General features: G+C 46.5%; 1 protein-coding gene and 1 long non-coding RNA gene across 9 annotated transcripts in view; both read right to left on the bottom strand.

Annotated features, from left to right (window-relative positions):
* FAM193A (family with sequence similarity 193 member A) overlaps nucleotides 1-15,368 on the bottom strand; it is a 138,287-nt gene that overhangs the window by 68,249 nt on the left and 54,670 nt on the right. For 7 of the 8 annotated variants that reach the window (XR_004324476.1, XM_032492794.1, XM_032492774.1 and 4 more), the window contains one exon: nucleotides 11,314-11,559. Coding sequence is in view for 6 of the 8 variants with exons in the window: in XM_032492794.1 (XP_032348685.1) it covers nucleotides 11,314-11,541 (228 nt within the window). In the remaining 2 variants the exon portion in view is untranslated. Of the gene's footprint in view, nucleotides 1-11,313; nucleotides 11,560-15,368 lie in introns of those variants that run through there. The other variant, XM_032492806.1, reaches the window with a different exon arrangement.
* Nucleotides 2,231-6,385, bottom strand: LOC116667588. Its single transcript, XR_004324485.1, has 3 exons — nucleotides 6,374-6,385; nucleotides 5,806-5,810; nucleotides 2,231-2,398 (listed from the first exon to the last, which is right to left on the bottom strand). It is a non-coding gene; the product is annotated as an uncharacterized LOC116667588 (long non-coding RNA).

The raw sequence follows: 15,368 nt of genomic DNA, 5'->3' as shown, positions 1-15,368 counted from the left end.
AGGGCGCACGCTGACCGTGTGGCCTTATACCGCTCACCTTAGACAGACTTAACTTCAGCTATTATGTCCCAAGTCCCACATGTGTCAAGAACACAACACCTGACACTGCAATGACATAACGAACAGTGTTCAGTGTCCAATGGCAAAGCTGGGAGGCAGGAAAATATGACACCAAACCTGGGGGGGGGGGCAATCAACAGAAACGGAACCCCAAATGACAGAGGTGATGCAATCAGCAGGCAAGAGCCCGAAACTGGAGGCTATAAATAAACTTCATGTTCAAGAAAGGAGAGGAAAACATAGAGATGATGCGGTGAGAAACTGAATAAGCAGCAGATGGGACTTCAAGAGTGAAATGTCTTGAAAGAAAAAATTTATACAAGATAGACTTAAGACCAGAGTATCTATAAACCCGAGGACAAGTAATGAAAAATAATCCAAAATGAAGCAGAGCAAGAAACATGACTGAAAAAAAGCAAAAAGAATTTGTAAGACAAAATCAAGATGCCTTACAGGTAACCGTGTTCGAGAAGAAGGAGGCTATATGAATACATAGTTGAAGATTTCCCAAGCTTGATGAAACTGTAAAAGGACAGTGTAAGAGCTCACGTAATCCCAAGCACAATACATACAGAGCAAACACACCTGGCACACAGCGCAGCGCTGAGAGCCGGTGGTGACACCACGCCTGAGGCGCAGGCAGAGGACACCACTGACAAGGGTCTGTTAAAAGGAGGGCAAAATAAAAGCTCTCAGTCGGACAACCAGAAGCTTCCCTGCGCTACAAGAAATGTCAAATAAAGGCCGTTCCTGAGACAGGAGAACGGCCCCAAATGAAGCCACGGCTGTGTTAAGGGATGAAGACTGCCACATGTGACAAAGACATACGCCAAAGACTCTGCTCATTTCCAAAACCTTTTAAAAAGATAACTACTTACAGCAAAAATAATAAAAATCTATGGTGGAAGTTTATTATATGGGAAAAAATATGACTACATTAGCACAAAAACTGATGATGCTCTGCGCACAGTGCTGTAAGGTTCTTACGCTACATGTTCAGTATACACTAATCCGTGAAAGTAGAGGTTGAAAAGTTAAAGACATATATTCTAGAATCACCAAAAATTATGAAACAAGGTGATACAGGTAAGAAGCCAAGAGGAGGTAAAAAAGGGTCATAAAAATTCAATTAATCCAATACATACAACTGAAACTAGCATAACGTTGTACATCAACTATACCTCAATTTTAAAAAGGTATCTATTACAACAGATGTTAAAGGACCTTCTCTAGTCATTAAACCATAAGGAAAGAGAACAAAAAGAAGAAAGCAGAAAAAAAAAAGAGACCCACAAAAGATTGCTTTGGTTGTTCAAGGCCTTTTGTGGTTCCTTATAAATTTTGGAATTGTCTGCTCTAGTTCTGTGACGAATGTCACGAGTATTTTGACGGAGGTAGCGCTGGATCTGTGGGTTGCTTTGGGTAGTGTGGCCATTTTGATAGTGTTGATTCTTCCAATCCAAGCGCACAAGAAATCTTTCTATTTCTTTGTGTCATTTCGGTTTGCAGAGAATAGATAACCTCCTTGGTGAAGTTTATTTCCAGGTATTTTGTTGATTTTGATGTAATAGAAATGTTTATGCAGGTTACAAAATTCTGGCTTTTGAAGTGAAAAAAAAAAGTGAATGAAGGGCCACAAATGGCAAAATACCCTCCCTTCTTATGGGTGAGTTGTGTTCCATTACGTGTACATATGCTGCACCTTCATTATCTATTCCACTATTGATGTGCACTTGGGGCGCTTCCGTATCTTGGCAATCATAAATAATGTTGCTGTTAATAGCAGGGTGTATGTATCTTTTTGAATTAACTCTTATTTTGTGGTTGGCCTTATTCCTTTGATAACTATGAAAGCTAAAGCTCTAAACGTTCTTAGAAACAATGAACAGTACATATATGTAAGTTAAAAAATATATGTGCAGTAAAAAAAAAAAAGAAAAGAAATGAGCTATCAAGCCATGAAAGACATAGAAAAAACTTAAAAGATATTACTAAATGAAAGAAGCCAGTCTGAAAAGGCTACAAACTGTACGATTCCAACCAAAGGACATTCTGGAAAACGCACAGCTACAGAAACCATAAAAAGATCGTGGTTTCCAGGGGTTTGGACAGAGGGGGGGAGGGAGGGATGAGCAGATGGGGCACAGGATTTTTAGGGCAATGAAGTTATTCTGTATGACACTACAGTGGTGGCTACATGTCATCATGCATTTGTCAAAACCCACAGAATGTACAACATCAAGAGTGAACCCTCATGTAAACTATGGACTTTGGTTGATGATAATGTGTCCATGCTGGTTCACCGATTGTGCCAAATATGCCACATTGATGAGGGATGCTGAGTGCAGGGGAGCACATATGTGTGGGTGGGGAGGGCTATGTGCAAACACTCTGTATTTTCTGCTCAATTCTGCTGTGAACCTGAAACTGCTCTAAAAAATAAAAATAAAAATAAAATAAAATAGTACCTAGAAAATACTCCAAAATATTTGGAAGTGAAAAAACATACTTCTAAATAATTCATGGGTCAAAGAATAACTCATATTAAGAGCAATTAAAATATTTTGAACAGAATGAAGAATACAACTTACCAAAATTGTGGATGCAGCTAAAGGAATGCTTAGAGAGAATTCTATGGAATTAAACACACATAACAGAAGAAGGTTTCAAATCAATGATACAAACTTCTACCCTAAAAAAACCAAAAGAATAATAAATTAAGTGTAAAGAAAGAAGTAGTAAACCTAACAACAGAAATTAATGAAATAGAAAATGGAAAGTCAAGGAAGGCAAAATGTGGTTCTTTGAAAAGAACCAACAACAACAAAAAGATAAACCTCTAGCCAGGTTATCGGGGGGAAAAAAAGAGACAGAAACAAAACTAAAGCAACCGATAAAAGGAATGAAAGCCACACAATCATTACAGAGCCTACAAAAATTAAAGACAAGGGAATATTCTGAACAACTTCATGCCACTACATTCGACATAAAATGGGCAAATTTCTCCCCACCCCAGTTTTACTGAGATATAATTGACACACAGCACTGTGTACATTTAGAATGTACAGCATAATGACTTACATGTATTGTGAAGTGATTATGCAACTTCTTTAAACACAAAAATTAACAAGTCTCACTCATGAAGTGAGACCACTGCTACCAAGTGCATTGGACGCATAGTTCAAAACCTTCCCAATATTGCCAACTCCAGGTCAAGACAGCTTCACTCATGAATTCTACCAAGCTTTTAAGGTAGAAATAATAACAATTCTACCCAAACTCCTTCAGAAAATTAAAGAAGGGAGAATACTTCCTAGTTCATTCTAAAAGGTACTCATTACCCTGATACCAAATCCACAAAAGATATTGTCAGATAAGAAACTTAACAGACTAATACTCTTCATGAACACAGAGTAATAGTTCTTACAAAGCATTAGCAAATCCAATGCAGCAAAACCTACAGAAAAGAGAATGCATCACAATCAAGTGCGGATCATCCCAGGAATGCAAAAGCCACTCCACAATTCAGGAATCACTATAATTAATTTTATTAACAAACTAAAAAAGAACTCTATGATCATCTCAATAGATGTAATAGAATTTGACAAAATTAAATATCCATTCACGATAACTCTCAGCAAACTGAAAACAGAAGTAAACTTCTTCAATCTGGTCTCTAAAATCCTACACCCAACATTACACTTAATTGTGAAAGACTAAATGCTTTCCCCCAAGACTGGGAATGGGGAAGGACATCTGCTCACATCACTTCTTTTCATGAGGGCTCCAGCCAACGGAATAAAGCAAGGAAAAAAAAAAAAAAAAAAAGAAAAAAAAAGAAATATAGAGTGGAAAGGAAAAACTGCACTATTTATAGATGATGTGATCAACGACACAGAAAACCCTAAGGAGTCTACCACAGACCATTAAAATTAGTAAGTGAGTCTTCACAGGATACAGAAAACAACTGCATTTCTATACACTAGCAATAAACAATTGGATACTGAAATTTTTTAAGTACCATTTAAAATAGCAAGGAAAATTGTGAAATATTTTGGAAATTCTTCAATACACTTTGTGCAAAGGCCATACATTGAAGTCTACAAACTATTCTAAGAATAAAGTTAAAAACTAAATAAATGAAAATTCATCCCACATCCATGGACTGGGAGACTCTCCCCAGACTGGTCTATAGTGCAGGGTGGGCTTTTCTACAGAAACTGGCGAGATGATTCGAAACTCTACGGGGGAATGCAGAGGACCTAGAATAGCCAAAGCATTTTTTTTAAAAGAACACAGCTCGAGGACTTCTACTACCGAATTTCATTAATTTACTATAGAAAGCTTCAGGAGTCAAGGCAGCACAGTACTGGCAAAAGCATGGGTATGTATGCAGAGTGGAGGTCCAAAAGTAGACCCACACACAGAGCCAACTGACTCCTGACAAAGACGCCACAATGTTTCAACCAGGAAAAATCGAGTTTTCAACAGACAGTTCTGCGACAACTGGATACCCGTGTGCAAAAAGGGTAAACATCAACCCTCGCCTCACAACAGACACAGAACTTCTCTCAAAATGGATCACAGATCAAATGTGCAAGCTCAACCTATAAGACATCTAGAAAAAACACAGGGCAAAAAATCTTTACAAACCTCAGGTAGCAAAGATTTCTCATAGAGAACACAAAAAGTCCAAATCATTTAAAAATTGATGAGCTGGACTTGATCAAAATTTAAAATTTTTGAGCTTCAAAAAACAGTGTTGTATAATGAAAAGGCAAACCACACACTGGGAGAAAATGTCTGAGAAACACACCTGACAAAAAGGCTTGTATTCGGGGTATATAAAGCTCTCTCACAGCTCAACAGTAAGACAAACAGGCAAGAGGTCTCAACAGCCGCTTCACCGAAGAGATGCAGATAGATGCTCAACAGCTCATTAAGAAAATGAAAATGCAAGTTAAAACCACAATGAAGTAACACCAGAGGCCACTAGAATGGCTAGAATTAAAGATTATCCCCATCCAGCCTTGGTGAGGATACAGATTCCAAGGGGGACTCTCACACAGGGCCAGAAAACTGTAAGCATTTTGGAAAACAGCACGATAGCTCCTTATAATGTTAATCTTACACTTATCCCATAACCCAGCAATTCCAATCCTAGGTATTTATCAAAGAGAAATGAACTCTGTCCACACAAAGACTTGTCCTCAAATGTTCACAGCAGCTTTATTGGTAACAGCCCAAACCAGGAAACACTAATGTATCTCTATTCATGAATGAAGAAACAAGTCATGGTTCACCCACAGAGCGGAACACCACTCAGAAATAGTTCCCTGATACACGCAACAACACGGGTCAATCTCAAAGGCATTACGCTAAGCCAAAAAAGGCAAAGGCTACCATTCAGATCACCCTTCCATGAGGTTTGACTCAAGTTCTGTCCTCTGAACCTGACAATCTGAGGCAGCAGCGACATCAGCACAACCACTCTCAGAAAGTTCGCCACAAAGGAATTTTATATGCTCGTATTATGAACCTAGACCCAACAGGGCAAATTTGGAGATAAGGACAACTACTAGTAAACTCTTTAAACGGTCGGTTTAAATTGGAACTACATGCCTTGATTAGACCTCTGGTCATGGTAACTGTTAGAGAACCTGGCTCCTTAGCGTAAAATGCGAGACTTACATTTTAATAAGAGACAGGAGAACAGACACAAATGCTAATGTCCACAAGCAAAACAGAGCCTTTAAAATAGTCAACAGTCTTCCTTGTGGCCGGATGCCTGAGTGCTACAAAGACCGCTTTAAAGAAAAGATAATTCTCCAAAGTACCATCTCCCCCACCCCACCATGCAAGACTTAAAACCAATTTTTGTTACATAAATATACACAAATGTAAAATGCAGTGTAATTTATGCTTTTTAAGCTCTTTTATAACTATAAAAACCCAAGTTGGTCTATAACTTAAATATAAAAACCCATGAAAATCATTAAAATTGAAGTTAACATTATTATTTAAAAGATACAGATGGATGATTAGCTGAAACCAAACTGCTAAACTCAACACAGACCTTGTTTTGACAACTGAAGTGCAGGCAGGCTCTTTGAGTTAAGCTTGAACACCATGCATCTCTGCAAAACGTCTCAACCATTTCGCCTACTTGCCTGTGTGAATTTCTCCTGCACAGAGCAGGCCATGCCTTTGACGGCTCTTTGCTTGATTTCAGCACAGGATGTAAGTATTAAGACAACCTCTGCTCTTTCCTCAGAAGCCTTGGCAAGTAGTGCAGCCAGGCCTACCAGGTCACAGACATCGGAAGCACGGCTCTCCGAATGATCTGAACATGCCTTCCCCCATTATCAGAATACAAACAAAAAGTGCTTTAACTGTCAGAGAATTCACAGGTCCCGAACACACACACACACAGCCCCAAAGCGTGAACTCTAGTGCGGGATGAGCACTGTAAACAGTCTGAAGTCTGGAAACACTCAAAGGCAGGGCCATTCCTTCATTCAAAAACCACTCCCCAGAGGTGCCTGCTCTGTGCCTGGCCTGCATAGACACCCTGAGATGAGTGAGACAGGGCCAGGGCAAAGTGGTTTCAGCAGAAGTTCGGGATGGAGTGGGTGGGGGTGGGGGAGTGGCAATGAGGGCTTGGGTGCCGGCTTCCACCTTCTCCCTCAAGTGGGAAGGTCAGGCGCTGAGCCGAGCAAGCCGAGGGGGCGTGGGGAGCTTGGGAAGAGAGGAGGAGGAGAGGCTCGCTCTACCTCGGGTGTAGGAACCAAGCCATGCAGATGCTACGAGCCCTTCCGTGGCCTGGCACCACCACCTGGGGAAGCGCTGTGCTGGGCGGCGGTTTCTCCAGAAATGCCCTGCGCGTGCGCACGTGTGTGTGCACGTGCGTGTGCCCGCTGAACCAGGCTCCCATCAGAGAAGTCGGGCGGCTTTGCGAGAGAGAGGGCAGAGCTGAGCCGCGGAACCTGGCTGACCCAGGAGAAAGCTGAGGCCAGAGGGACCAAATGGGGGGAAGGGATGGGAGGGGTCCGACAACCTGGCAGTGGAGGACAGTCAGGCAAGTGACCTTGGAGACACAGTCAAGTGGAATGTCTGAAACATGCCTGGGCACGACAAGGTCTAGGGATAGAAGAAACTGACAACATGGAACCGAGAGGTGGTGTCCAGAGAAAGGTCTACCGTGACCCCGGACAACAGGGCGCTTGTTAAGAAGGGAGCAGTCCAGTTCCACACCTGCTTCCAGTGGTTCAGAGCTCTCCCCCCGACGATGAGAAACAGCCTGCAGACCAGAGAGCTCGCGTGACCAGCTGGGCCGGACAGCGCAGTGAGCTCTCTGAGGACGAGGCACGCGTCGCTGGCTCACCTCCGGCTGAGGAAGGAAGGACAGACGGACGGATGGACACCAGGCCAGAGAAAACAACTCAGCCTGTAAGGAGTCTGCAAAGGCTGAGTGTGGCCAGTGGGACCGGCCCAGCTTGGCCCTCCTCTAGGAGCAAGGAGAAGCCTTCACTGCTAGGGTGGTGGGTGCCCCCACCCGGGGCCCAGGCCTGACCTACTGAGAAAAGGGGCCTAAACCCCTCACCTAGGAGAAAGGCCCAGACCCACACAAGCACAGGTCACGACCAAGACCCCTAGATGTACAGGCAGAACCTGGCTGCCTCGGGACGGGCGGGACTACCAGGAAAGCTGCACCTCACACCCCGGGCACAGGACTGCCCAAGATTCAGGCTGGATGAGCGAATGGAGAAAGCGCCACGTGGGAGGCTGTGCCCGCCACCACACAAAGGGGGCAGAGTGTGGAGAGACCCCTCCGGCCCACACGAGCACCAGGAGCAGTGCCTGGCACCACCGAGATCAAAGTCAGGCCAGCTCCAGTGCTGACCAGATGGACTGAGCTCACGGGCACACACAAGGCACTGCTCCTGAGTGCACACATCGGCCTCAGCCCCATGGTCGCCATGGTCTCCACATGCACTGTCGGGCCCTGCACCACATGGCGGGAGGAAACAAACCCAAGAGCCAACAACACTTAAGGAAGAAGTGACACCAATACAACACAAACTCTTCCAGAAAAGAGGAGGAGCAGGAACACATCTCAACTCATCTTACGAGGCCCTGAAAGATGTCAAGGACAAGACTTAAAGGAGCTTCATGAGCAAAGACACAGCCCTTAACCAAACGTGAGCAAATCACTCCACCAACACGTAAAAAGAGTGTCCACAGAAACACTTGAACAAGAGTGCTCACAATGGCTCGACGCAGAACAGTCCAAATCTGGAACAAGACCAATGCTGATCAATGGTGCAGGATACACAAACCGTGGTACATCTCTACAATTCATTCCACAACAAAAAGGAACACACTACAGGTGCACGGCTCTCAAAGCATTATGCCAAGGTAAAGAAGTCTGCATAACACTCTGGGAAAAGCAAATCCGTGGGGACTAAAATCTTGTCAGTAGTTATGAGGGGCTGGGAAGTAGGGAAGGGCTGTCCACCAAGGGGAACAAGGGAACTCGGGGGTGGGGGGTGTTCCGTATCTTAACTGCGGTGGTGGCGGTCACACAGCTGTACAGACTTGTCAAAACTCACTGAATTACATAGACTTAAAAAATATACATATCTTATTAATTGGTTGGTTGTTTTTGTTTTGGGGGGAGAGGTAATCCGGTTTGTTTGTTTGCTTGTTTACAGAGGACGTACTGGGGATTAAACGCAAGACCCCGCGCATGCTACGTACACACTCAACCGCTGAGCTGTGCCCTCCCCTCTACATAGACTTTTAAGTGGGTGAATTTCACTAAATGTAAGTTACATTTTATTTTTTAAAGAAGGCCAGCAACTGTAACCAGCTTGAACAAAGAGGCCGACTGTAAAAAGTAACAGAAGGTCTAAGTCTACAAACATAGGGCAGCACTACACCTCTGTGGTCCCTGACATCACTCTTTCTTTGTTTTTGAGGGGGGAGGTAATTAGGTTTATTTATTTAATGGAGGTACCGGGGATTGAACCCAGGGCCACATGGATGCTAAGTACACACTCTTCTACTGTGCTATTCCCCACCCCCATCACTTGTTTGATGAGGAGAGAATTCTCATTTGTTGATCCATCATACGGGACAGACTGGGAGTCAGGAAATGGGACTCCTCTTGTGGCAAGCGCTGACAATGGGGAATTACAGGCAGTTTCAGTTGCCTCCAAGACTAGGATGAACAATAGCAACTCTCTTCCCAAAGGCACAGTCAGGCTGAGACACAAGAGCAGGGATGGAAATACGAAGAAAACACAGTACAGTTCAGGAAGCAAAGAGTATGTGTGAGCCAGCGGGGAGACTTAAGAATGCTGACGGGAAGTGAACAGGGAACAAACTAGTGTCAGTGATACTGAACAGCCTTCCACTAATAACTGGAAAAAAGGTGCAGCCACTATGGAAAACAGTATGGAGATTCTTTAAAAAACTGAACAAAGACTTACCCCATAAGCCAGCAATCCCACTCCTGGGCATATATCTGGAGGAAACTATTAATTCGGAAAGATACGTGCACCCCAATGTTCACAGCAGCACTATTTACAACAGCCAAGACATGGAAACAACCTAAATGTCCATCAACAGACGACTGGATAAAGAACAGACAGACAGACAGACACACACACACACCCCAGAATATTACTCAGCTATAAAAAAGAATGAAACAATGCCATCTGCAACAACATGGATGGACCTAGAGATGATCATACTAAGTGAAATCAGACACAGAAAGACAAACATCATATGGTATCACTTACATGCAGAATCTAAAAAAATGACACAAATGAACTTATCAACAAAAGAGAAACAGGCTCACAGACACAGAAAACAATCTTATGGTTACCAGAGGGGAAATGGGATGGGGAGGGATACACTGGGAGTTCGGGATTTACAAATACTGTTATATACAAAATAGATAAACAACAAGGTTCTGCCGTATAGCACAGGGAACTATATTTTAAAAAATGGAAAAAAGACTCAATACTTTAAGTGGACACAGAAAGGAAACAAAAGTAGAATAACAAAATGGTAAGAGCTACAAGGACCCGAGGGTGAGAAGACTTAATCGACTATGCTACCTGCGTGGTCCCTAATGAGGGGATTCCAAATCCACCCATTTCTTTGTTCACTCATTCATTCATTCATTCATTCGTTCACATATTTGGAGTACCTAAAATATACCAGGCTAAGCGCTGTTCTTGGTAAGAAAACACAAAAATGGCTGCCCTCCTGGAGTGTATATTTCAGCGAAGTAAAAAGACAAAGTGGGTAAGAAAAACACACAGAGCAGCGAAAAGAAGTGCCGCAGAGGGGACAGAGCAGGAGAGGGAGGCTCACGGAAAGACGCTGCGAGAGAAGTCGTCTTCTGTGCTGAGAAACAACGAGGTTCTGAGGTTTAGAGCTTTAATGAAGGCACTACTATACAAACTGGCACGTGAGCTGGGGTGCTGCCTTCAAGGGAAGCCTAAAACAGAAGCCACTGGCTTAGCGGCAGGCAGCAAGGAGACAGCTGAGACCCAGGAAGGCGAGGAGACTCATGCCGAGGAGCAGCACACTGCCACAGCTCCAGGTCAGGAGAGAGTGTGGAGGTGGAGGCTGCTGGCAGCGGCCGCGCGTGGCCAGGTGTTCAGAGAAAGACAACAGCTCAGGAAACAGCCAGCTGCGTGCAAGCAGAAATGGAAGGAACAGAAAAGCCCTAGACTGTGGGGCCTCAAATGGCTGCAAAAGTCAACTCCTTCTAGAACCCAAACAGCAGGTTTGAAAGCCCTTTCACAAGTAGGGCTGACTAAGACACAGTCTGGGCCAAAGACCAGATGAAGAGTGTGGTCTTCCCATGTAAGCCTGCTGGTCTCAAGACAGCTTAATTCAGCTGAGGCAAGAAATCAAGGGGAAAAGGGCTGACCTGGGCGTGAGAACTGCATCTGAGAAAGAATTACGAGTGAGTTACCAGCACACGGAACTGCCTACAGCAAAACACATGAAAAGCCTCCTAGCTTTTCAACAAACTACATCCACAAAGAAATCCTGAGACCAGACTGAAAAAGCCAAAACCTACCCTTTGGGCCCCCGAAGCTTGCTCACCAAGGAGGGCAGGCCCCAGCAGGCGGAGCAAGGGAACAGAAGATGGTGCAGGAGGGAGTTCCTTCCAGAAAGCAGACTCAAGCTAACTGTCTCACTGCCAGACGAGTCCCGCAACCCACTCACCGCTGGCTGGTCCAGGCTGCCGTGCCGCTCCTCCCTCTCCACAGTCCGCCGGCAGTCCGGGCACACCCACAGCGGCAGGTGCAGCACGCTGTTGCCCTTGGGAGCCATGGAAAGGGCCAATTTGCTCGCAGCCTTGAGCCCACTCTCCGAGAAGGCAGAGTCTTTCCGTTCGCTTCTGCACAGAAGACAATAGTCCCCAGCAGGGTAGGGTGGTGTTCTATGATTCATGCCAAAATTAAAAGGAGTCTGGAACAGAAAAAAAAAAATCATTTTCAAAACATGATCCACAAAGTCAGAATCATTAAAAAACATTACATATAGTTCTAAAATTATAACGCACATGTGTATTTATACAGAAAAGCATCAAATGGGGAATTTGTTGAATAAAACCATACCTGGTGTTCTAGAAACTCATAATACATACTTCAAATAAAAGAGTAATGCTGCAAAAACCATCTAAGTAGGAGTCAAAAAGCTGTCCAATTAACCCCTTTGCCTAGACTTCTGTAGTACTTCCTCCCACATGCTGGAAAGTGTCCGTCTCAGTTCTCAGACTGAGAAAGCATCAGGACCTTCTTTGGTTTTTTTTTGTTTTTTTTTACCATCAACAAAGTTCAAAGCCACTATTTTAGAGACGGCGGCAAATGAGCACTACGGCCTGAGTCGGCAATTCTGGCTTAAGTGCACCTGCAGGTCCTGACCACCTCTGAGGTGAGATGTCCAAGTTCCCAGAGTCAAGATGAACATCCAGGAGACTGACAGCGGCCACAGAGCCAAGACTGGCCTCCCGTGTAGCTAAATTCAACTCCAGCTACGACTTGGGTCCACTTTTTCAAATGGGTCCTAACCTGCAGGGTGAGGGTGGGGTGGGCGCCTCAGAGGTAGGAGGAAGAGGCAGGACCGTCACCCTACATCCTCTCTCAAAGCTCATCAGCCACCCTGCCAGAAAAGGAAGATTAGCTTCAAAAATGCACCGACAGCTCCCACATTTAAAACAGGCCTAAAGTTACAAGGGCAACAAGCAGGGGCCAAGATTTAAATTCAAATCAGCAGGAGCCCAAGAGGGGTCGTCTGTACCTCAGAGGAACCATCCTGCAAATCCTCAAGAGAGGTTCAAGAAAGGCACACCTGGGCGACAGGTGACAGGGAAGCCAGGCACAGCCTTCCAGAGGCAGCACAACCCTGGCAAGGTTTCAAGTCAGAGCATATACGGGATCAAGCTGCCATGACCCGCCTCCACCGCCATCTGGAGCGCCCCCACCTCGTACACATCAGGTGGGAAGCTGGACCAGGACACAGGCCAACGCTCTTCTGGCTGGAACGCCGCCCAGAGCCCCCTCAGCCCTCCCCAGCCAGCAGCCCAGCTCTGCCCTCAGCCCTGGGCTCTGAGGCTCATCCTGCACTTATGGTCACGCAGGCCCGGGCTCTGCCTATTCCCTGGACTACACGGATGCACTTACACGACTGGTGCCACAGCCGACAGAATGCTCTCAAGTGGGCCCCCGGCTCTGTCTGCAAAGCCTGGAATGACTAGGTATCAGGTGGCTAACAAGGGGGATGAATGAACAAATGAATAAATGAACAAATGAGTGATTAAAAGAATGAAGACAGCACCACTAAGACGCAAAAGACAGGCATGTATATTCTTAATAAACCAGTAATCAAAACTGCTTACACCTGTCACATCCACAGGGTCCCCTGAAGAGAACCAAACCCAGCTCAGCAGCTGACTGAACAGGGCGCAGCAGAAGAGAACTGAGTCCTCCTGCCCACCGGAGTAGATGTCTTTCTCTGTCCCAACAGATTCAAGATGTCCATCACCGACCAACAGCCACAGCCATCAGACCTCTCCAGGCCTCCTTTGTGACCCAGGACAGGAGGGGAGGGCTCTAAGGTTACAAAGCTCCTTGGGTCAGCATCCATTCATCTGTCTGCCCATCTGTCTATCCATCCAGTGTTTACTGGGAGCCCACCAGTGTACAGGTCCAGACACTGAAGACACAGTGGTGAACAAAACAAAGATCCCTGATCTCAGAGAGCTAATATCCTCGTCAAGGACAAAGACAAGGTAAAAAACACAGAACACTCAACAGTGGTAACTGAGACACGGAAAAACACAGAGCAAGACTTTAGGTGTCTGCGGCTGGGGACGGGGCTCTTTCTTCACCGTGACGGTCAGGGGCCTTCCTGAGACATCTGAAGTGCAGGGCTGCAGATACGGGCGTTCCTGAGAGCAAGCACAAGGGCCCTGGGGCGGAAGCCTAGCAGGAGGCGGCGGAGGAAAGGGACGGGGAGCCAGGCATGGCTGACAGGGTGCGGGGTGTGTGCGGGGAAGGAAGGGGTAAGGAGAGCAGGCTGTCGCTCCCTGCGCCCTCAGAGTGAGGTGGCAGCGAGGGCCGCTGTGAAGGCAGAGCTCTGCCATGGTACCAGCCACCAGGGTGGGAGAGGAGGTGCAGGGACGGCTCCACAGAGCCCGGGCTGAGTGCGGGAGCCACCCCGCGGCGGGGAGACCTCTGCCATCAATCCTGGAAAGCCGCTGCCCACAAGGCCTCCTGCCATCAGACAGCGGCAAGGATGGCAGCAGAGCAGCAAGCGCAGACAGAGCCGCTGCAGCAGGAAGCACTCCTCCTCCGCGAGGCGGTGAGGCTGCCAAGGCTGCGCAGTGGGGCAAGGAGGATGTGCTTCAGCGAGGCCCGAGTGCTCAGGAGAAACAAAGGAAAGACGGCCGGTGCGCAGGCGGCCCGGGGCAGGACAGAGGCCGGAGCTGGAGCGGCCGCAGCAGGAAGGCTGGCGGGGCCGGTCACCCATGCTGTGTGCCGACAACGAGGCTGAAGATTTTCCAACTGTTGTGTGAAAAATGAACTCTGGGAGGGTCACAGTGTAAGTGAGGATGTTCCAGACTTTTCCAGGCAGTGCTGGGCACAGGTGAGCTGCAGAAAGCAGAGCCATCAGACTCACGGGACTGCGTGCTGGACCCAGGGTGTGACTGGGTGGGCCTGGCTGCCCACGCGGTGGACGTGCCACCAGCAGACGCTGGACACGGGCCAGGCTGGGGCAGAGGCAAGAACCAAAGGTTTGCTCTGGGTGTTGTACGAGTGAAGTGAGTGTTACCCACCGACACAGCGTGGGGGGTTGTTTTGAGCTTTTGTGCGAATAAAATACTTGGGGAGTAGGATGCAACTGGCCACAGAATGTGGGATCACCATACATACAGGTTATGCACAGCCACAGAGCGGGACGAGATGGCCCACAGAGAGGGTGGACAGTGTCCTATAGGAAGGCCAGTGCGCTCAAGAGTGCGGCCAGCCCTCCCTAGGAGGTGAGACTACTGTGCGAACCTCTTTCAGACACAGCAAGTTAACAGGCGCTGCACACACATGCTCACTCAACAACACTCGACTAAAATGCAAGTGACCACATGGTCACTCTCCTGCAATTAAGCGTGAGGTACAAATACAAATCCCGCTAGTCCTCTTAAGAACACTTCAGAGCTGCACTCAAGTATAACTGAGGAGCAGTAAGGGGAAAAGACCTCAAGTACGCGCCTGGAACAGTTCTGAGGCACTGACAGACCCTGCGGACACCACGCGACCATCAGGATGATGAGCGCCACGCCAGCTCCCAAGTGTCCTTGCGCCCCTCTGTGCCCCTTCTCACTTCCTCTCCCAACCCTACGCACTCCCAGGCCACACCGGACTGAGCTCTGTCTCTGCAAATTACTGTGCTGCTTCTAGAGTTGTGTGTCCACAGCACCGCACAACACAACTCTCTCTTGTCTGGTTTCTTTCACCGAGTGTCATATTTGGAGATGATTCCTGTGTGTACAATGAGTTTGTTCCTTTTTTTTTTTATCACTGAGTAGTACTCCCCAGGGTGGGTAAGCCGCAACTTGCTCATCCACTCTCCTGTCTGGAAACATTCAGGTTACTTCCAGTTTTCCACTGTTACAAACAAGAGCTTTAGCTGCTATTAGTACTCATGTACACGTCTTGCTGTGGACACATGCTTTCGTTTCGCTTACACAAATACCAAGGAGTAGAATGACTGGGTTGTCT

The sequence above is a fragment of the Camelus ferus genome, chromosome 2 (assembly GCF_009834535.1).
Source record: "Camelus ferus isolate YT-003-E chromosome 2, BCGSAC_Cfer_1.0, whole genome shotgun sequence".
Taxonomy (NCBI): Eukaryota; Metazoa; Chordata; class Mammalia; order Artiodactyla; family Camelidae; genus Camelus; species Camelus ferus.
Note: the sequence above shows the minus strand (reverse complement) of the source record. Positions and strands in the feature narration are given on the sequence as shown.